The sequence below is a fragment of the Pipra filicauda genome, unplaced genomic scaffold (assembly GCF_003945595.2).
Source record: "Pipra filicauda isolate LSUMZ 115617 unplaced genomic scaffold, ASM394559v2 scaffold1_size10287979_pilon, whole genome shotgun sequence".
NCBI classification, from domain to species: Eukaryota; Metazoa; Chordata; class Aves; order Passeriformes; family Pipridae; genus Pipra; species Pipra filicauda.
Window position 1 is genome coordinate 5,710,707 of NW_024104310.1, and position 23,318 is coordinate 5,734,024.

At 43.3% G+C, this 23,318-nt stretch overlaps 1 protein-coding gene across 3 annotated transcripts in view; it reads left to right on the top strand.

Moving 5' to 3' along the window:
• CRHR2 (corticotropin releasing hormone receptor 2) overlaps window positions 1-19,696 on the top strand; it is a 142,116-nt gene extending 122,420 nt beyond the window's left edge. For all 3 annotated transcript variants that reach the window (XM_027733447.2, XM_027733448.2, XM_039380737.1), the window contains 4 exons: window positions 141-226; window positions 2,835-2,970; window positions 4,461-4,502; window positions 18,546-19,696. In XM_027733447.2, coding sequence (XP_027589248.1) covers window positions 141-226; window positions 2,835-2,970; window positions 4,461-4,502; window positions 18,546-18,686 — 405 coding nt within the window. In that variant the 3' untranslated portion in view covers window positions 18,687-19,696. The remainder of the gene's footprint in view (window positions 1-140; window positions 227-2,834; window positions 2,971-4,460; window positions 4,503-18,545) is intronic.
• Window positions 19,697-23,318: the final 3,622 nt, after the last annotated feature.

Here is a 23,318-nt window from a genome sequence, read left to right on the forward strand (position 1 = left end):
TGCAATCAATGGTAAAACCAAGAGGCCGTTTTCAGTCAGACTGGAAGTGTAAAATGGGCCTTTTAGGGTGTATCACATCCCTTAAGCCATTATTTGACTCACTGGTCTTGTTTTTTTCTCTCTCTTCCTTTCATTTCCAGATAAATTTTGTATTTCTATTTAACATAGTTAGGATTTTAATGACAAAGCTGAGAGCTTCAACCACTTCAGAGACAATACAATACAGGTAAGTGAGCTGGTGCTTCTTGCTGTTCTGGTGTTAACAAAGCACTGCCTTGCTTGTCCTGTCCTTGTCCCATCTTTTTCTTTCCAGGTGCCACTGTTGATGGAGCTCCTACACTGGGCACACAGTGCTTATTTTTGGAGGCTCTCCATAAAATTTTGCCTGCATTTGTTCTGTCCACTCCATTTCAATGTCCAGTTATCACAAACAGCCTTGGTTTACAGGCACAGAGACGTGCACAGCCACAGCCACCACTCTCTTAGCCCTCCAGACTTGCACATGGCCCAACATACATGTGAAATTCCCTCCTTTCAATGAAATCTGAAGGATTTGATCTCATGTGAGGGCAGGAACTTTATCAATTTCTGTATGTACACAAGCATGTGCCATCTAGAGTAATGCATCCAGCTCTGGGGTCCCAGCACAGGAAGGACAGGGACCTGTTGGAGCGAGGCCAGAGGAGGCACCAAGATGATTATAGCAATGGAATACCTCTCCTATCAGGAAGGCTAAGAAAATTGGGATTTTTCAGCCTGGAGAAGGCTTTGGGGTGACCTAATTGTGACCTTCCAGCACCTGAAGGGAGCCCAGAAGAAAGACAGAAAGAGAATATTTATTTATTATCAGACTAAACAGTCTAAAAGCAAATTCTCAAAGACCAAGAGATGCTGAGCACCCTCTTCTTACCATTTGCATGTAGTGACAGGACAAGGGGGAATGGCTTCAAACTGAAAGAAAGTAGGTTTGAATTGGATATTAGGAAGAAATTCTTTCCTATGAGGGTGTAAGGCCCTGGCACAGGTTACCTAGAGAAGCTGTGGCTGCCCCATCCCTGGAAGTGTTCCAGGCCAGGTTGGACAGGGCTTGGAGCAAACCAGGATAGCAGAAGGTGTCCCTGCCCATGGCAGGGGGTTGGAACAAGATGGTTACGTTCCCTTCCAACCCAAACCATTCTAGGATTCTGTGATTTTATGATTAATGTGTGCATACAGGCATCTAATGCTCTTTTTAAGGTGTAGGGGATGGGAATCACAGACCTGATCCTCAACTAATCATTACCTTAATTTGGGGGGGCATTCTCAGGTAAATCAGTTCCCATGACTGGCTGACTGCAACCTCACAAGCCCTAGTGAGGCAGAAGGAAGGTGACCTGGCCCCTTCAGGCACCAGTGTGGGCTGAGATCAGCCTAAACAGTCTAAAAGAAAATTCTCAGAGACAAGAGATGCTGAGCACCCTTTTCTTACCATTTGCAGTATCTTTGGAGCATTTATGGACAGGCAGGACTTACACTAGGAAATAGCAAAGGTTTTGTGGAATAAGATTGGTCTCAATCCTCTAAATCATTTCTGGATAAAATCTCAGTGTACTGAGCTGAGTGGAATCTTGATGTCCTCCAGTCAGTCTACTCTTGACCTGAGAGGCAGTTTTGGTGCAGTAATGAGTTTTTGTTGTTTTGCCTGATTCCTTCCTTTTACTCCAGTCTGATGTTCTTGTTCAGACCCTTCTCTGAGAATTTCCTGAGAAACAAAGGGGAAAATACCCCATTTTCCTGCTCAGACCTCATGCCATAAAATTAAAACTAGCCTGAAAAAGCCCTGATTCAAATATCAGTATATTTCTATCCCCTCTGCAGTTTTCAGGGAGCATTAGGAATACTAGAATCTGAGGCAATCTGAAGTAATTGCCTTTGTTCTCAATCAGATGACAGGGATCTTGTCCTCAGGACAGGCTCTGTGAGGGAATTGTCTTTCTCACAGCCTAAATAGAAACCCTTAGAATTCTAGCAAAGCCTGGGGCAAGCCTTGGTGCTCTAAAGCCAAGCAGTCCAAACATTTGTTAAGCAGATATTAAACAATGTGGCAGCTGCTTTTAGACTGTCACTCTGTTGCCACACTGGCAGTGTTTCTGTGCTCCCCTGCCTGTCTTTATCTACCTGCTATGGCATTATAAAGAGATTTATACAGACTTGGCAAAGCTGCAGTCTTTGTGTTTCTACAGAATCTATTACAGCTCTTCTCAGCCAACACCTCAACACACTATTCTAGTACCAATAATAACGATTAGCCCCTAATAATTCTGTTAATAATCATTTATGCTTCATTGTACACCACCTGCTTGTTTGTTATTTCTAAGCAGTTGAGTTTAGTGTGCAGGTGTTGCAGAGAGAGGGGGAGAAAGGGTTAACACTCCAAAGAGAGTCAAACAATGGGAATAGGGAATAGAGCAGGTCTGTTGGGCACAGAATTCCTGCCCTGGCCAGCAGCTAAATTGTGCACTGATAACATCACCCTGAGGTATAGGAAATCACTCAACAAACCTGCAGAGAGTCTCCAGGCTTCAGCCTATTGCAAGACTTATTGCTAGGAGAGGAGCTGAAGGGAAAAGAGAGAAAAAGGGAGGGATATAAATAATGTTCCCATTCATCCCCTGGGGTTCAGAGTGTGGGCACAAACAGCAGGATTCAAAGGCAAAACCTTTCCCAGAACACTTGTCCAAGTGGACAGGCACTGGTCAGAAAGGGGAGGCTGTCACTCCTTCCATGCTCCTCCTTCCCACCCCACCACACTTGTCCTTCCTTGTGTTCACTCCTGTGTTGTTTCCTGCCCACAGGAAGGCAGTCAAAGCCACCTTAGTCCTCCTGCCTCTGCTGGGCATCACCTACATGCTTTTCTTTGTCAACCCTGGTGAAGATGACATTTCCCAGATCGTTTTCATCTATTTCAATTCCTTCCTGCAGTCTTTTCAGGTAAGAGAGCAAATTTGCAGCTGGCATCAGCTGCTGCCAAAGGGATCCTCAGTGCTTTTCAGCTGTGAATCTTATGGGAATGAAGTCTAGGATGGAAATACGAGTTGAAAATAGCTCAGCTTAGTTCACACATACACAACACACATATAAATATGTCATATGGAGTGGAGATCTCCTTTCAGGTGTGTACTGGAGGAATTCATCCCCCTTAATGTCAGCACTACATTCAGTCTACAGCTACAGCTCCTCACCTGGGCTCCATCTAAAGTCAGTGGGGAGATGATATTTCATTTTAACTGCCTGAGAGAGGATGATGAATCACCCTCCCAGGGTACTGCTCTCTTCACAGAGCACACAGTGGGCTGAGACAGATTAGGTGTTGTTAAAACAAAGGGAAACAACACCTACCTATTTGACTTGGGAGATGAAGACTTGGGCTGTATTGCCCAGCCTCTCACTCCAGCTGTCCTGCAATGGTGCATTCACTCAGCCATCAGAACACATGTCCCATCTCCTCCCTTCCCTGAATTTAACAGGAGGTCTGCCAGGATGTAAAAAGCAGTGGAATGTGAATAATTGCCCCAGCTTTCTGAATTTGGCACAAAGCCAAAAGCAACTGAAGACCTTGGATGATCTTTAGCCCCACATTTCTGCCCAGGTGTGTCCTACAGCTTTACTTCTGCTTAAAGACCTTTCAGAACTCGGATGGAAACGTTTGACATTGATATTTTACCTCCTATGTGCAGGAACAAGCACCCTGATACCCAGGGGTGTCAATACAAACACGCAGCTGTCAAGCCAAATCTAGGGTTATGGATTATAAAAGTTATGAGGTTTGGGTTACTGTTTTTACTGATTGCACATTTATCTTGGACACACAGGCAATCTCCCCAGAAATCACAACTGAATAACCAAAATGAAAAACGTCACTTTTAATCTGTGAAGAAAGGAACCTCAACCTTTTACAGTGAACTAATCCACGTTTCATTCCCTAAAATTGATTGTACTTTTCATCTGCTGACACTCAGCGTCTCAAAAAGTGCTGCACTGCTTGTTTTCTTGTTAGTGTTATGAAGGTGTATGTAAGAAAGAAAGCACAGGGAATATCTCCTTTATGGTGACAATAATTACAGTCCACTGCTAAAACCAAAAATGGGAAGGATTCCACTCACAGGAATTCTGATCTTTGCAGTCCTTACAGGGGTCTAGTCACTGCTTTCAATAAATTCCACAGAGCCCTTCAGCTCAGGGGAATTTAAGCAACCTGATGATAAACCTGCCCACACAAGACCATCTAAAGCCATTTGACACCCTCTGTGAGTGCTGAGACACCCACACAGAGCTGTCAGACATGACATAGCACCTGTGAGGGGTCTGGGCCATTTTGGGAGGCAGCTGGATGCTGTAGATATGCTTTAGTGGCAATCCCCTCTATCAGTGGAAGTGTTAAAATATTTGCCTAATAATTAACTGCTTTCTGTTCTTTCCAGGGTTTCTTTGTGTCAGTATTTTACTGCTTCCTGAATGGTGAGGTAAGTAATTAATCCTTGGGAGGCAGAACTTACTTGAATGCCTGATTACAGAGACATGAGATGTTTTTACGTGGGGTCACAGTTCCATCCGTCTGTCGTAGCAGACTGTTACTGTGCACCTGAATTTCCCAGCCCTCTTTGTGGGTGTCCTTTGTTTTCAAAGCTCTATCAAATTTGGGTTATTACCTGAGAGGTCAGGGCAGAGGAAAAGAAGCCTTCTCAGATTATGAAACTTCTGTTCTTCATTTTAAGACTTCTTTGAAGTTTCTCATTAATTAAAAATATGATTTCTGGGCATACCTAATTACCTCTGAGCTGGGTTCTTGCTAAGGATATGCTGCAGGTGACCTATTTTTAAAATGGGATTGCCATGCTGAGCTGAGAGAGTTAGTTTTTCCGTGTGGATTTCTGTCTCTGAGTGATCAATGCCTGTTGCATTCAGAAAAGAGGGTTGGGGACAGATGGATGGTGTTCCTCAGAATTAATTTTAGGTGCAGCCACTCAAGCAAGAAATGTTTCATTAATATCCAGTGTTCGACTTCCACCCCAAAGTGTGAAAGATTTATTTTTACCCCTGTTTACACTGCCACTGTCTCATGTACCTGCATTTAAGTGTGTCATCTTTATCCAGTTAAAATTTGTGTTTCTGCAGAAATTATTTCCATGTCTTCATTATTCCTGCTCTATTGGTATATATATTTTGCTTTTACTGGTTCTTAATATCATTGTGGGTTATGAGAAAGAATGGGCTTGGCTTCTCATCCTGCTGCTCTGCAATGTCTTCTGTACTTCAGACAATGAAGCACCAGTATTTTATTTTATTTTAGTGATTTCCCCTCTTCCTCATTAATTCTGAGGTGGTGTTAACAAGAAGTAGCATGGCTTTCTCAGGTTAGGCATGTGCCACTTTTATATGCTGGCAGCAGAGTGTTCTTAGTTCTCTTCCCAACTTTCCTTCCATAAATTCTCATCACTCCATTTTAAATAGAGGGTTTAAACCTTCCCCCAAAAGTGCAGGCACCTTAACTGTAGAACCACAGTTACCACAAGCTGTGCCAGGGAGGTTTAGGTTGGACATTAGGAAAAGGTTCTTCCCCCCAAGGGTGGTTGGGCACTGAACAGGCTCCCCAGGGCAGTGGGCACAGCACCAAGGCTGACAGAGCTCAAGGAGGGTTTGGACAACACTCTCAGGCACATGATGGGATTGTTGGGATGTCCTGTGCAGGGCCAGGAGTTGGACTCAATGATCCTTGTCAGTCCCTTCCAACTCAGAATATTCTATGATTCTCCAAACCTTGCCATATACCTGGGTTGCTTGTGGCTGTGCTTATATTTTTGTGAGCTGCTGTGCTGCACCATCTGATAAGGTTTAAGGCACCAAAAGTCCCTTCAGTTCTACTTGTCACATTCATCAGGTTTACACTGTAAATGCAGAAGGAGAATCTCCCATGTAGACAGTAGGCCTTTTTTATGTCTTTTTTTTTTTTCCACTGGTGTCACAGGGAACATGAGGGGCTGGAACCCAGGCTGTGATTTCATAACCCATCAGGACTTTCTATCGATCCAGTGCACTTCCATTTTGTGCACTTGGACTAGGATCAGCTGGCTGTTCCCACCAGGTTTTCAGGGTTTTTTTGGCTGTTCTGGCATTTTTTCAGCTGTCTTTGGTGGGAGAAATATCCCCTTCACTGCAGCAGTCTGAAGTTGTCTGTCCAAAGCCATGAGCCAACTTCCCGTCTCCTGTAACTTAAATGAGTTCAGACATAATCAAGCTTGTCAAAGGCAGGATGATTCGACTCATGTACTTCTGTGCCTTGATAACAATCTACTAGCAGATCTGGAATGATTCCATAACTGATTTTCCAGCTATATCACTCTATTTTGGTGGGAATGGGCATTTCTGCAGGAGTCAGTCCAAGACACCCAACTTTGGTGACGTAGGTGGTCTTGATTTATTTCCCTAAACACAGATATCTAATAAGTTTGAGAGGCTGTAGACTATCTGAGGCATCCACGTGGGTCTTACCAAGTGATGCAGGGTCTAGAGAAGATTCACATCTGACTGGGAAGTGGGAAGCCTAGTGGGATATAATAGGGCTCACCAAATGGCTTTCTATATCACAAATTCAAGCCAGTAGATATAACCTTTTTGTCATCAGCTTGGCCTGCAATAGACACCTCCCTCTGCTCACCTGAACTTTAGTCTTCACTGACAGTATGGACTAGCTCCACTTTTGCCTACACACTCTATTCACATGTAGACACCCAAAACCAGCTTAATTTGTGAGTGAAATCTTCCCTGCAGCCACATGTTTGCAATGTGCAACTCCTACTTGACTGACTAAACCATGGCAACCCTGTAACTACTTCTTTGAGGTGCAACGTTAAGTCCAAACCCTCCAAATATTGCAGCATTATCTGTTTCAAAACTGTGAAAGCACTTTGGGATGGGCTTAATGTAGCGTGGAAATGTTTATTTTTGAAGTGTCATAAAGCTTTAAAGGGCGAAATTTCCTGCCCTGTTCCAGCCTCAGCTTTGCACAGCACATAAAAAAGTATCAAATTCCATGAATTTTCAGAGCATCCTGGGTTTGTGATCATATTGTCCAGAAAACAAATTTGCATCTTACAGTACACTATTGTAAAAGCTCAGCTGCCCTCAGACAGGCATCTCTACTGGAAGTGGTGATAAAGGTAATGCCACCCAGTCCCCACTAGGTACCAGATTTTGCTCTGAAAGAGGAAAATGGCCTGTGAGGAGCAGCTTTTCAGTAGCCTGAAATCTGTATAAATCACTGAAGCCTTGTTATTATCTCTTCAGTGAGATATTCCTGATATTCCTCTCTCTGTCATAGATGGGCTGATGACTTGCTATCTCAGAAGGTTTTAAATACTTGAAGTTTCCCAGTTATGACAGAGTTGGGTTCTTTAAATGCATGTGATAGTCTTTATCAGGTTACTCATCCCCAACAGTGCCAGGCCTGCTCTGAATGATGACACAGGGAAAAACACTAGAAAATCCATCAATTTAAAGCTTTAATAATGCTGTCATCTCAGCTGCATCTCTACCATTCCATATTTGATACACATGCCACTGGGTGCTTACAAACTGCCAATAACTGTCTGCAGCAGAGTTCAGAAATTATGGATTGCCTTCAAAAAACACATGTCCTTCGTAAGAACTTCAATTAGTGCTTCGTGTCTGGGAGAGTGAATTACTTCAGCTTTTCTCAAAGGCAGACTTGGCCCTTCACAATTTACGTATTTCCTTTTGCTGTGGGACTAAAGCTGCTGCTTTTGGTGGAGGACAGAGGAAACACCGTTGTGGGTCTCCCCAAGTGTGAAGGAATGGCTGTAGAGATGTTCTACTCACTAGGTAGCCACAGAAAAAAATCCTGCATAACCTGGTTAGACTACTGGTTGGGGTTTTTTTCTTAGGCTCGGTGTGTCATTGTGCTGAGTTTTCTCAGTAGGACACAAGCATTTACAAGCCAGATCCTGCATGCGCTTTCTGTGTCTAGAAATCACAGCTAAGGGCTGGAAGTAATTTTGAGAATGAAGGAGAATAACAGGACATAGAGGAACTCCTGTAGGAGCAGAGATGATGTTGTTTTTATTGAGGGACCCATGCAAAATTTCTTCCCTTTCAGAACTGGAGTTGGATGCAGCCTTTGCATAGTTGTGCTGGATTTTAATGTTCTCAGGATAAGGAGAAGCTACAATTAAACCCAGCCTTTCTTGAGGAAAGGCAATTGTACAATTAATTTATTGCCTGTGTTTTTGAAGTGCACATACACATTGCAGTGAAGTTTATTAAATGTTAGGAGACTATTTCCCAATCTGTTTGGTGTGAAAATCACTTGGTTTGGGTACAAGAGTAGCATTAACAGCAGTTACTGGAATCTGAGCAAATGGCAGAAATATTACTTAAGGCAGCATTTTGATAGAGTCACAGGAAACAGAATCATGTGTCATGACAAACCTGCATGAAGTAAAGAAAAAAGGAAAGAGGAAATAATGAGGAAAATTCTACTGGCTTCTGATAGCTTTATGTTGTACCTGTCAGTGAAGTTCCACAATATCTGAGCATCTCAGTCTGTGTAGCTTCAAAACTTCTGTACAACTAAAATTGCGTTTAAAGGTCAAAATCAACTTCTTAAAAACACTCGGAATGTGAGAGTCCATTCCTAACAAGAGTTTGCCTACAGAGTTGGCAAGAGTTGGACTTGATGATCCTTACAGGTCCTTTCCTGAGAAGGTCCTCCCCGAGCCTCCTTTTCTCCAGCTGAGCCCCCTCAGCTGCTCCTCATCAGACCCTTCACCAGCTTTGTTGCCCTCCCCTCTTTCCAAGCCAACACCTTACACACAAATTATTGCAGTGAACCTGGGGAGAAGAAGCAGTTTGGATACAAACTTTACAGTTCTGTATGGTGTTTTTTGCATCTGAAACGTTCTGAAGCTGTTTTGGACAAACTGTGTGTGCCAGGGATGGGCACGAGAGGCTGTTGGCACTTGACTCATTAATTTGTCTAGAGGCTTTATGGAAAAATAGTTGTATTTTTTTGGACACAGACAAAATCTACAAGCACTGGAGGGCAAAACTATGCAAATTTCATTTAGTCCAAGTGGAAAAGATCATCTCAGGACTTCCAAGAAAATTGATGGTGAGAGGTTTCTGAGAATTTAGGATGTTATGAAAACAGGCATAATGAAAAATATGTACGCGTTTGTGTTGGATGCCACTTCAAAAGAATGAATTCATTCAAAAGAATGAATGTGAACTTCTTTTTCAATGACTGCAAAAATCAAGGTGCTCCTCAAAATTTTTTGTGTATCAACTCAGAGGTCACAAGATTGAATTTAGTTTCAGGTAATGCTGGATTTAAAAAGAAAAAAAGAAAAAAAGAAGTTTAAGATGGAGTTTTTTACATCAAGACTAGATAGAATTTAACAAGCGTGTGGTCGTGGAACAAGGAGGAATGGCTTCAAACTGAAAGAGGGCAGATTTAGATGAGATATTGGGAAGAAATTCTTCCCTGTGAGGGTGGTGAGGCCCTGGCACAGGTTGCCCAGAGAAGCTGTGGCTGCCCCAACCCTGGAAGTGTCCAAGGCCAGGTTGGATGGGGCTTGGAACAACCTGGGCTAGTGGAAGGTGTCCCTGTCCATGGCAGTGGGTTGGAACGAGATGATCCTTAAGGTCCCTTCCAACCCAGGCCATGAGATGATTCTGTGATTGTACAAATGGCTTGAAGCTGTGCCAAAGGAATGCATTCCCAAAAAAACTCCTGTTTAGTATGCACCTTCTGCTCACACTCAGATGGGTACAGCAGTCCCAGCATTTCTCTTCTGTCTTTGACTGATCCCAAATAAAACACCTCTAAAGGAAGACGGATCTTCCCACCAGTTCCCTTTCCGGAGTTGTATCTACTTTGTCAGCCAGACCTTCTTGCAAGTGATGGTTTTCTCCTGAGGGAAAGTAAAATATTTCAGAGAGAGAGGGAAGGAGAGCATTTGTAGTGGTTCATATTCCGAGTACAGCCTGTTCCAATACTTAACTACCCTTTTATTGAAGAAATTCCTCCTGATGTCCAACCCGAACGTCCCCTGGCGCAGCTTGAGGCTGTTTCCCCTTGTTCTGTCAGTAATTGCCTGTGGGAAGAGACTGACCCCAAACTTGATAAAACCTCCTTTCACACAGCTGTGGAGAGTGACAAGGTCCCCTCTGGGCCTCCTTTTCTCCAGACTGAATCCCTGCAGCTCCCTAAGCTGCTCCTCATAGGACTTGCTCTCCAGAACCCTCACCAGCTTCATTGCCCAAACATCTTCCTGTACAGCTGTTTGTTGGAGCCTGGAGGGGAGAAGGTCACATCCCAGATGCTGCAGCATCTCCCAGAAAAGGAAACAAAATATTTCCACCCAGGTGAAATTCCAGAGGAACAAGAACTTCAGTGATAGGGCTGCTCCACTCCTGCTGCCTCAGTAAAGACATGATGGAAACAGGAGGATAACGGAGGAATAAGAATCCCTGTCTCCAGAGAACACTTATCCTTGTTATTAGGTGCTTTATGACATTTCCAATAACCACCAGATGCCTCAGAGAGTTCTATAATCCTTGGAAACCTTACCAACCATAGTGGGAGATCATAACAGAGCCACCCCATTACAGGGGCTTGTGAATGAAGGCAATGGTGTTTAATCACAACCTACGTTTATAAAGTGGTTGTGCTTGATGTGGGGCTACACAAAGAAATTCAATGAAGGAAACAAGGGGAATCCTGCTCAAATATGGCAAAAAAAATTCATAGTGAGGATGTTTAAGCACTAGAAGAGAGGCTCAAAGGTGTTTTGAGATCTCTGTCCTTGTTTGTACTCAAAATGACTGGATAAGATCCTGACCTAATTTCAAAGCTGTGTAGAATTTGTTTGTTGGACTTGCTCTGATTATGGAATTGGACCAGAGGCCTTCCCAGGTCCCTTCCAACCTTAATCATTCTGTAATTCACAAATCCTATATCCATGATAAGATGGCTGTCCTTCATTTCTAACCATGTCCTGAAGGGGTACGTATCTAACCAGGCCTTTGTCTGAAATCATCCTGCAAAACATGAATTCTTATCTCAAGCAGGGCTCAGATTCTGTTATTGTCTTTTCAATATCAATAATCATCTATGAATTAACATTTAAAATGGAAAACAATTAGCTGACTTGGAAACCATCATCAGAGAGGAATAGATCAGATGCCACTGTAAATTATTCTCACAACAAGGTGCAAGGCAAGGATAAATATGTTTAATTTTTTTGTGTGGTGACCCTTTACCCAAGCACCATCTGTCTCTCAAAACCTATTAAGCTCAAAGTGGCTTACTTTGATCTGATCATCTTGGGAGGGTATTCATTAGAATTGCCAGCTCTGAATCAACACTGGAATGATTAGTCATTCACCTGCCCATCCATCCAAGCAGACCTCACATTAATCATCCCGAGCCCAAAGGACATGCATTAAGCATTCCTTAAAATCTCTGAATAAATATGAATATGGAGGTGGACTAGAGGGCTAAAGTTTAATTCCATCTGGGCTGAGGGTTCTTCCCCACCCCATCTTCCTTTCCAGCACACCACTGCTGTTGTGAACATGATTCCAAAGCACTCCACAACAAAATCAGAGGTGGGCTGGTTGCATCCATGGCCCCCCTCCCTCATGATTAGTTCTGGTCCTTTGTGGCCCAGAAGAGAAGAGTAGCATATTCGTCCACCAAAAAAAAATATGTGGCAAATGTTTATAACTAGTCAGAATTGTTCTAGCTTCTCCAACAGTTATATAGGATAACTAAATTGCACTGTTGAGATCTTTGAAACAAACTTTTAACATCCCAGCCTGGCAGGTGCTGGAAAACTCTCCTCCTGTTACCAGGTTGTATGGAATTGCTGCCAAAGACTCTGGGGGAAAAAAAAAAAAAGAATTGCAAACCAATTAAGCAGGATAGTATTTTTAGGGAGAAAAAGAAACTTAACAATGTTACATAAATAGTGATGAGATTTAGGCCGGCTGGGGAAAAAACAACAACAAACAAAACCTAAAAACCAACAAACAAAACAAAACAAAAAACAAACAGACAAACAAACAAACAAAAAAAAAAAACAAAAAAAAAAAACAGCAAAAAAAACCAAACACCCCCAAAAAAAGGTTCTACCTGATCTTCATTTTTGTTTCCTTTGAGCCTTGCAGATTGTTTTGACTGCTTCCCTTCCTGACCTTAGGGAGATTAAATACTAATAATGGCATCTTTATGGAGGTGTTTAGTTCAGTATTTTTTGGTCTAATGGTAACATGAGCTTCTTTGGCCTGAGAGGTTGGGTCTAGGGGGGCCTTGTAAAGCCATTCCAGTAGGGTCAGAGGGGACAGTAGGACATAGGCGTCGTTACTCAGTGATGTACTTTATTTAAAAATATATATATAAAGACACTCCTATCTCTCTGAGAGCATTAGCACTGCTGTTTAAAGATGTTTAAAGTCCAAAGTTATTCTCCAGTTACCTCTAACTGCAGCACAAGGGTCTGAAACATGGCACAAAGCGCTTAAGTGTGGGTGGAACTTGAGGAATTCACCACTGAAACCTGTTTTCATAAAGCAAAAATCAGCCTGTTTCAAAGGCCGTTGAGGTGTAAAAATCTTAATTTATTTCATTTGCCTTCAGATTGGGTTTTCTGGGAATAAAAACTTGCACTTGAGCATGGCAAGAACTTAATTTGGGTTATGCAGTCACAGACTGCTGAACACCATGATTATCCTATAGCCAGAGAGTACCTGTTGTCCCTCTACCTTGCACTTGTCAACACTTCCAGGTGTCCCTGGGGACAGAGGATGGTGCATCCCAACAGTCTTAATTCCAGCTTCCGTTACCATGACAGCTCATTTAGTCCAGATCTTCTTATCAGGCACCTACAATACTATTATGTTTTAGTGTTATTATGTCAAGCCCCAAGTGAATGGGCCCCTTTAGATGGATCAAGCCTTATTCCTCTCTGTTAATAAGACATGACATTTTTCTTCCAAAAACTTATTTTTAATGTCAATGAAGACTCTTTCTTCAGCTTATTTCTAATGGATGGCTGCAAGAAATTAGCCAGCAGCCAGTGTCTGGCATAGGTAATAGCAGTACAAAACTGATGCCTATTTTATCAAAAGCAAACCTTCTCTGAATGTTTTCATCCTTCTCTCCGTCTCTATCATTCTTGTTGTTATTCTGCTGAGGAGGAGGAGGAGGATGAGAGGCTTTCAACAATATTTTTTATCAGATGTGTTTTTTAGTGATTTTTCAGATGTGATCTAATGGTTTGACAAGTCCTGGGTTAGGTGATCCAATCAGGAGAGAAAAACTATCACCCACTGATTTATTTCCATCCCATTATCCAAATCCTTTCTCCTGACTGTTCTAAAGCAGTGCCCACACTCTGTAGGCACAAATACATTGGCAAATCTGATTTGACCACATGCTCAGGAACTGTAATTATTCACAGTACACAAAGCACAAAGAGCTGGAAAGGGTAATTCTGAAAGAGGAAAATTTGCAAGAAAAAGACAGATCAGGGATCAACACAGAGACCTGAGCTCTCTCCTCAGATAATCATGGTCCTCTCAAGCAACTACAGTTCCATAGGGGTGAGGCTGATAATTTGTGTCCCAGAACCCCTTTGTTAAGCTCTAAGCACTGATAGCAGTCTGTAGCATCTTTGGGCTATTACAGGCAAGTGCTGGTAATTTTAGGTCATAAATGTGCTAATGCTGACTCTAGGGCATGGTCCTGACTCTACCAATGCTTAATGAATTACTGAATTAATCTCTTATGGAGATTAACAACCACGTTTGAATTTTACTTTCTCTTTTTCTATTACTCTTCCACTGTGTGATAGCTTTTTCGGTGTCCTTTTTTTTTTTTTTAATTACAGTAGTCACAGCCAGTTTTCCTTTTTCTTTTCTGACCTAAAGTTAAGCTAACATTTTGATTCTGACTTCAATTGTAAGAGATAAATTTTAGCTTAACCTTTTCTGCTTGCACTCTGGTCACATCCAATTGCAGTGAATTATTCTGTCACTAAGAAATGCTTTGCCCTCACCCCTCTAAGTGCAGTCTATTTCCATGTGCTCAGTCCATTGGGAATGGCTTCAGCTGTACAAGAAGGCAGAATTTTTGCTACTACTTTTTATCCTGTCTCAAACTATATCATAAAAGCCATTTGGACAACTCCTTGTTTAGACTCACATCTTCATCTCCAGGTGACTCTTTTTGACTTGATTGGCTTGATTTGAAGCACAAATGATAAATCTAATCTGGCTTCACTGGCTGAGTAAGTATCTCTTCACACTAGTTGCTGAGAAAAACCAAATTTCACTCCAGAATAAAGAAGGAAAATTTTCTCTAACAATATCTCAGCATTTGGTGACGTCTGGACAGAAATGAGCATTCGAGAGGCAACATCCCTCTGCATTTCAGGTCCCGTGTTCTTCATGGGGTGATTTCCCATGACAGTGCTCTGACAATTTATGTTACTTATGCCCTTTGTCTTAGGTGCCCAACATTTATTTAAACTGGTTTTTTACCCAGAGGAGCAAGAGAGAGAAAGGACTAATTAATTGCACATGTCTAAGTCATATCCTCGGTGGGGTTGTCTCTCTTTCACCATTGCCTAAATTGGAAACATAAATAATGGATCCAGTGATTGGATGGGGCTTGGAGCAACCTGGTCTAGTGGAAGTTGTCCCTAGTTGTCCCATCCTGTGATGGGATTGGAACTAGATGATCTTTAAGGTCCCTTCCAACCCAAACCATTCCAGGATTCTGTGATAACTGGCCAAAACTAGGCATCAGTCTTTCAGATGAGGTGCAACCTCCCCTCACATGTTCTCTGGCACATGGATTTGCCTTTGGGTGTATATTATATCCTCCCTTACATCCAGAATCAGAAATAAGTATCCCTTTTCCCTCCAGGTAGAACCACAGTAGGTTTACAAATAGTGAGCTTCCAGAAAATGCAACACCACGACACATCTTCCCACTGTTGCTCATGTTTTCACAGGAGGGTTCAGTGATCCAGTGAGATTTGATGAGACAGGGAAGGTCAGCAGTCCAGGCTGTAACCCAATGTGACTGAGCCAGTCCATTCTGACTCTGCCTGTCTCATTTAAGTGTCTCATTCAACTCATTTTGTAAACTGAGCAAACCCCATCCTGAAACTAGTGAGGGTATGCTGTAACCACTACTTCATAATGAGAGGCTCTTCCAGAAATCCCCTGCACTGTTGTTTAACCACACTGTTCTCATTCTCATCTCAAAATCATTCATGATGATCATGCTCTTCGTGGCAGTGCTGTCTTTTAATTTTAGTTCCTCTTTCATTAGATGTTCTCTCTTCTTTCTCCAGTCCCATTCCTTCATATTGTTTGTTTTATTAGGTTATGTCTGACCCCTATTAAGTTTGTTATTATTTTATATTGAAACAAATCATTGATTCAAAATCAAAAGAAAAAAACCCAGTGGGCCACTCTCCTCACCTTACTCTAAACATCTGCACCTACTTGTCTTGAATCACAGAATCAATTAGGTTGGAAAAGACCTGAGACCATCGAGTCCAACCTATGATCTTGTCAGCTAGACCATGGCACTGGCACAGGTCACAGACAGTTGAGGTAATAAGCAAAGAAAGAAATCCTTGGGTCCAATGTGCCCAGTCCCTGACTTCTATAAGGGCTCTAACAGAAAAGTCACATTTCCAGGTTCAGGATTCCCCTGACAAGACACCACAGAGGGCAATATTTCCAGACTGGTACTCACAAACCCTCAATGGAGTGTGTTCATGGACAAAGCTGGTGTTAAAAGGGGACTCTTTGGTGCCAGACCACAGCACTGCAGTGTTTCTAAGCAGCAGCACTCCAGACCACGGGTCTGTCCAAGTCCCTGAAAGCCCACCTAGCAATGGGAGGATTGAAACCATCTGAGAGCAGGAATGTGGTTTCCCCCTTTCTCTGTCCTCCTTGTGAACTCTTGTAGGTTTTAACCATCAGGCCTTCATCCTGTTCATGTAGGACACCTGACACTGACAGTGTGTGGTTTGGGGTGGGAAATACCTTTGCTAGTTGAGCTCTTCAACGTGTTTGAGCACCCTTAGACAGCATGTTGAGTGTGGTTTGAAGTGAGGTTGGGGAGTGTGTTCCTCATCTTTTGAGCAGACCTCACAGTGCACCTGAAGACAATCCCCAAGCTTTAAAATAAATGGAGAAAAGCAGTGGCTGTGCAGCTTTGGGCAATTTTCTTTTTGGCTCCATCTCCCCTGCAGTCCCAGTGGTGGTGACAGATACACCCAGGATGGCTTTGATTGACCTCCCTCGGGTGCTGATAGCTGAGAACCTGCCCCAGCATGGTTTTCACACAGACTGTGCAAGCTCAGCCCAGGCCTTGCACCGTTGCCATGGCAGCTGATCCAGGTTGAGGTCTCCTCTACAACAGCATCACTGCTATTAACACCCAAACCTTACGCTGTTGGTGGTAAAACAGGGCTAAGAGCAGTCCTTTACTCTAGAGGGATGCAGTGAAGATAAGTACATTAAAGACTGAAAAATATTCAGGCTTAGATGTCAGTATTGTCTGTATTTAGCTAAATTTATAATCTAGACATCTCAAGTTGAGCTAGTTGTCTAGACTCATTTTATAAGTAATTAAAGGATATAGGTATTTTTCATCTGACCACAATATCTGGCTTATTTTGGGCAACTGCTTTAGGAGGAGATGAATCATACCCTTTGACATACTGACTGGTTGTCTCTTGGTCAGGAACAGAGCTATGGGTCAAGAGTTGAGATGTAATGTCTACATTATATTATTTATAACCCCATCTTCTAAACAAATGTGATTTTGGCAAAGGAGGCCCTGTCTTGATATAGAGGTTGTATGTAAAAATGTTCTTTTTTGAAAGTTCACTGGATTTCAGGTTGGCAGCAGAATGTAAACATCTTTTCCAAGTGTCGTGAGTACATCAGACTCATTGACTGTCCAAGAAGCTGGGCCCAGATTCATCTCCCCTAATTTTGTAGGCTTACTTAGCTGCCCAGGTTAGGGGTCTTAATTGTTTTCCTCTCTACAGTAAGCAGAGATCAGCGAGAATATTCAGAAATCAGTTTAAGTGCTTCATTCCAGGTTATGACTTTGAGTCTTCTCTGCCAGGGATTTGGTCGTGGTCTAAATTAGGAGTACCTCAAGCCTTTCCTCCTGCTGTGTTTGAGGCTGGGACTCCTTCTTCCTGTTCTTCTCTTGCTCGTATAAGTATATATTTGAGCTAAAGTTTCTGGGCTCTCTCTGTGCTCCATGTAAAAAAATATGCACTTAAGTTGAGGATTAATCTTGCCCATTTGTCAGCACTTGCTTGAGGATGACCTTCTGTTGACTGCAGAGCAGCTCTGCCCTGCCTGCACAAGATGCTCACAGGGCTGAGTCAGGTGTGTCTGTGCTGTAGAACCAGTGCACAGTCAGATCACCTGTGATTCTTCAGACACAAGGGAAGCAGGGGCAGCTGTAGCCCCCGTGATAGTGCTCTCTGAGACCTCCATCAGCTCTCAGAGAGGCCTTAGGTGCACCATCCTTTGGGTGCATCCGTCTCAAGGGCTTGATTCCGCTGATTCAGTTTAGGCCTTTATTGCCATTTGAAATGCTCTGGGCTGTTTAAGACATCAGATATGTGACATATGTGAAAGTCATGTTTTTCCCGAAGTACCCAAGAGGATATCAATGAACTAGACACCCCTGTTTAGGCATCTGAATCAATGCCTGCATGTTTCAGTGCCCTGGCACACATCATCGCTTGTCCCAGCTGAAACAGGAGGCCAGGCCCTAAAGAGTTAACTGAGAAATTTGGGCCTGCTAACAAGCTATGAACACCTAAACGATCTGTACTCGTTCTGTCCTACCTACTGGACCAAAACCTAAAAAAATGGTAAAAGAAACATAGAATAGGCCTAGAGGTAATAAATTAAGATGCAGTAAGATAAAGTAGAGATTTAAATAGAAGAGACAGGCCTCGGGTCAAGGCCTTCTCCAAGCTTCAGTGAGTAGGTCGAGAACAATAGAAGAGAAGGGACGTCAAGCCGAGGAAGATGAGAATTAGCCCCCAGACCCATGGGAGGAAGAATGGATCTTCCACCAAAATTGAGGGCCAAGAGAAGCACTACCTCAAGCCCCGCCTGAGCTCCACCTACACTCCGCCTGTTATTAATATGTATAATAGCTGTTGTAATCACATGAATATGCACTTAATCATATATGAAGATTGTATAAAAACTGCTGATTTTGGTGTGAAGCCTTCGAGCAAGTTTGTCCAGCAATACCTGGCTTGCTCCCAGAGCTGTCAATAAATACCTTTGCTGCTCAAAGATCAAAAGTCTCTGGGCAGTTTATTATACCGGATTTTTCAGGTTCACAGCGCTGTCCAGCGTCCCTTCACAGAGGGCACCTGAGTATTCCAAGTATTCACCTTCTTTCCTCTTTCTTCCGCCAGGTCCGTTCTGCTGCCAGGAAGAGGTGGCACCGCTGGCAGGACCATCACTCCCTCCGAGTGCGTGTGGCGCGTGCCATGTCCATCCCCACCTCTCCCACACGGATCAGCTTCCACAGCATCAAACAGACCGCGGCCGTGTGACCCGCCCCGCACAGACCCGCACCACCCGGTGGCCTTCGGAGATCTTCACTCTTCCCAAGCCCCTTTCTGCAAACTTTCTTCCTTTATCCTCGCTGATCTCCTTTCAGTGAGGTGCCCAGCATATTCCTGTGGACTCTCATCTCCCGTATCCGTGATGCTGCTTTTAAGGCAACCAGGCAAAAGCCTCTTGGAGTCGGTGGTGGTAAAACAGATTCAAAGAAGAAACAGGTTCAACCCTGACTGCACTTTGTGGAAGTTCACAATGCAAAGTCTGAAACAGCACACTGGCAGGAACAATCAACTTTTTTCTCCTTTTTTTTTTTTTTTTTTTGTGGTGAACAAAGACTGTTTTTAACATACTGCCCATCTCACCCTGTACATTGATTCCCAATGATTTCAACAGTTTGGTGTATAATAGCCCACCCCTTTTCTTGTTTCTTTGTAAAAAGTTTCTTCTCTGCAGAACTGTCGTCTGAGAACTTGTGGCAGCACAAAAAGAGCGTCTGGAAGGTGGTGCAAAAAATCCCAATTTATCTACTTTCCCCGTTCCTCCCTTTGGTAGACTGGGAGTTGTCAGGGCATCATTGGACTGTTAAACACGGGGCACTTTGCCTTGCAAGCACCGTGTCCTGTGCACACACAGATTTTGCAAAGGACAGCAATAGCTCTAAGTGCTCTACAAAATATCCTTATTCCTCTTAGCCCCACGCTTTTGGCACTATGTAAGTAGCCTTTGGGAAGTCTCTGGTTTTTTTTCAGCTCAGAGGATCGGGGTGGGGAAGGAAAACAGAACGTCTTTTCTGGGTTTAAAAAACACAAAAGGGAAGCACTGTAAAAATAGTAATGAGAAGAGGATGTTTGCATTATGAGGATAGTGCTACATACTGCACAAAGATACCTACTGAGCATTTTGAACTAGAGCAAATGTATCTACCAGGCTTTTTATGTGATGTTCAAAAATACTGTATATTTTCAATAATAAACACTACTCTGGGTTGGTTTCAATAAAACCAGGCATCGTTTTCTTTATGCTGGAAAGGAAGAGGACACCTGTCTTGACAGTGGTTTTGCATCTAAGATAAGGGAAGGAAAGCCTGTTTGATAAGGAGCCAAGAAGAAGAACCACCTCATGGTAAAATCTGAGCAAGAGGATGTTTAAATGCAGGAAGAATTGCCTCCCTTCTGAGCTCGTGGTGTTACACTGGATCCCTGTCCCTCTGTGCTCCTCTTCCTTCCATTGGGCTTTGCAACAGCAGGAAGAAAAAAGCAAGTTGTTCAATACATTCCCCATTACCTGTATCACACCAGAGGTGTAGTAATTTGATCTTTCTACTTTATCAAACTTACTCTGAATTTTCTTCAGATGTTTTATAGGACTTTCCAGTACAAGCTCAATTTAAATCTCCAGATTTATATTGGTCTAGTTTTCAGGGGCTGGAAGATATCTTGGAAGACACTGATACTAATCCCCTGCTCGTGGAGGCATCCTATCCTAACAGCTCAGTCACATTCAACTTGGAGCTTGTTGGACATGAACAGCAAATTTAAATTAACAAATTAAAAGTTTGTGATTTTTCACCCTCCTAACTCATTTTCCTATGCCTCAATGAGATAACAGAGGGAGGAGGGAGATTTGAGATTTTGAGATTTGAGTGTCTGATGAGAGAGGACCAGGTCAGTGCTTTTATATACCAAATGCATCACAATAGGGATGCACGACCCCAGTATTTTGGGTTTGAAGGGACAGATATATCTACAGGTCAGAATTATGTAGATTATCTCTGCATTTGCTCTGGTCTAGGCCATGCTGGGATAAGAAAGGGATTTGCAATGCAGAAGATCCTGTCGGAAATTGCAGGTTAATGTTACTACCAGGAGTGTAGCAGACATCCAGACATCCAGCAGGCCCGAGCTGAAAAGAAATTCCGTAGCTGAAGAAGTGAACTCATGTCTCTGGCACTAGAAATTTAGCTGCAGGGTTTGATTTCACATGGTCCTTTAGAGCTTGGAGTTCACCTCACGGCAAACCACTGGAATATATCCATGCCAGGACACCAGGACTTTGTAACAGTGTTTTCAGGGCTATTTCTGCAATGCCCTGTTTTCACTTAAAATAAATATCCACTGAACATCTAAGACCAAAAAATAGACGAAGGCACCTAAATTTGGTCTCGGTAAGTCAGGTGGCTGCTGTCCCGTTACACTTGGTACATACCCAAGGAAATTGTGCAGTGAAGTCTGCAGAACTTCTTAGCTGGCCCTCAGGAGGCACCTGCTTCAGGAGGAGTTCTTGGCCTTGCTTGGTGGAATACACCTCTTGCCCTCACTGAGGGCTTGATTCAGTTGCCTAAATATATGATTCTACCACCATTTCAGATGCCCCAGGAATCCCAGCTGCCTCCTAGTTTTCTGTACAGAAAAGCAGCTGCATACCCTGTGCACGTCCCACCTTTTCTAAGCTCTTCCAGGTGAAAATTGTCACTTAGGAATGTCTTGTACACTTGTACACTTACCCAGCTACTTCTCTGATATTCCCTAGGGAGAAATCGAATTGGACAGGGTCAAGTCAGCTAATCCAGGATTCTGCCAACAGGACTCTATTATCTACAGACAGTGCAGGGAGATCCAGGTAGCCTAGGACACTTGGAGGGACTGCGGTGGGGGTTTTATTCCAGCAATGAGTTCCATGCAAAGTGCACTGAAGCCAGTAAGGTTTTCACTGGCCAAAGAAATGAGACTCTGAAGGACTCTCTCTCTCTGCCGTTAGACATGGCTCGAGGATAAAAATGTTTCACTCATTATTTTATTAGTACAAAGAAATTCAAGAAAATAAAAACAGCCGTTTCCACTCAGTAAGTTCTCACCCACGGGAGTTTGGAAGAAGTTCCCGGCTCATTTGCCTGGTAGTAGTGGTGATGCTCTTGTCTGTGCTGCTCTGTCTGGTTCCACTGGTGGAGAGCTGACTTCTGTCACCAGCAACATTTAGCACATCAGAGCTGAGGTGACAAAATGCCCACCTTTCCACAAAGCACCAGCCAAAGCAGCTGCTGATGCTGTCCCAAGGCATGGCATGGGAACAAGTCATGGGGCTGCTCAGAAATGGATTCGTTTGAGTTAAGCTGTTTGGAAATCATCCCAGGAGAAAAATACCTGGGAGCAAGACAGATAAGCAAGAGCTTCCATTCTCCCAGAGTAACCTTTGATGAAGATGGTGTCTGAACTGGAGGTGAGCCACACACTCTTATGTCAAGAAGACATGCATTTCCAAATTTGTATTGGCACGTGCCAAAGCCTATGGCTACCTGGGAACCTAAAGCATCCTTCAGGGATCATCCCAGCTCAGAGACTAAAGCCCTGGCTGGACAGGAGGACAGGAACAAGAGCACACAGAGAAGCCCTGGCCCAGGTAATTTCTGGGCCAAGGTTCCTGGGTTTCCACAGGGAGGAGCTCCCTGTGACCCCAGTACAAGACAGTATCAAACCAGAGCAAGGTCAGCCACAGGCCACCAAGATGCTCCAGCCTGGAGCACTTGCCACGTGCAAGAGGTGATGGGGGAGCTGTTTCAGAATGAAGAGATTTTGGATGGACCTAATAACAGCCTGTCAGTACCTACAAGGTTGGTGACAGACCCAGGCCCCTCACAGTGCTGTGGGGCAGGAGGACAACAGGCATAGGTTGTGACAAGAAAGGGCCAGATCAGGTATAAGAAGAAAGTTTTTCCTGAGGAAAACAGTCAAGCAGTGGGGCAGGTTTCCTGCTGAGGGTGTGCAATCTCCCATCTCCAGATATTTTTCAAGACCCAACTGGATAGAGCCCTGAGCAACGTTTTCTGTGATCGTAGCTGAGCCTGCTGCAAGTAGGGGGCTTGGACTGGATGTCTCTTACAATCTATATTATCCTGTCATCCTAGTAGTGATATTATATGTCATTCCACTAACTATGCAAGTATGAACATGATCAAGATTTGGCTGGTGTATTTTTTTCATGTGCATCTCAGGGGTTTTAGAAACATGCTGATGTCTCCTCTCTTCAAAAGAAGCTTCTTCCTTTTATTTCTCCTGACAGGAATGCAAAGATGAATAAAGTCACATCTCTTTAAGGAAAACTCTCTCCTTTACTTTGTGATGCCTCCTTAAAGTTATAAGTCCCTTTCAACAAAATGATCATTCATGGCACAGATCTGGGATGATTCAGATGTAGCTTCTGGATCAGCAGGAACAGTCTCAGCTATGCCAGGAAATGGTTGTGGATCTCTTGGACTGACAATGTGTCTATGTACCCATGTATTCACATGTACATACATGTCCATACATGCCCACCTGTGTGTGTGTCTCTTGACTGTGTGTGTAAAGAAAATTGGTCAAGTCACTTCTGATTTACATCATACTATGTAGGAAGAAAACAAAGCTTCTTGTGTTCAGTGAGTCATTATGGAAATGAACACCCGTGAACACTTCAGTCCTTGAAACATGACTCCAAAAAGTTCATCCAGGAAAATGTTTGCAGTGCTGAGTGTTGCAGATCAGGCCTGTGCCAGCTGGCACGGGAGAGCAAGTGTGAGCTGACTTTGGATCTACACTAATTGCTTCCTTCTGACACTATTTAAATCTTTTCACCCTTCTCCTTTGCAG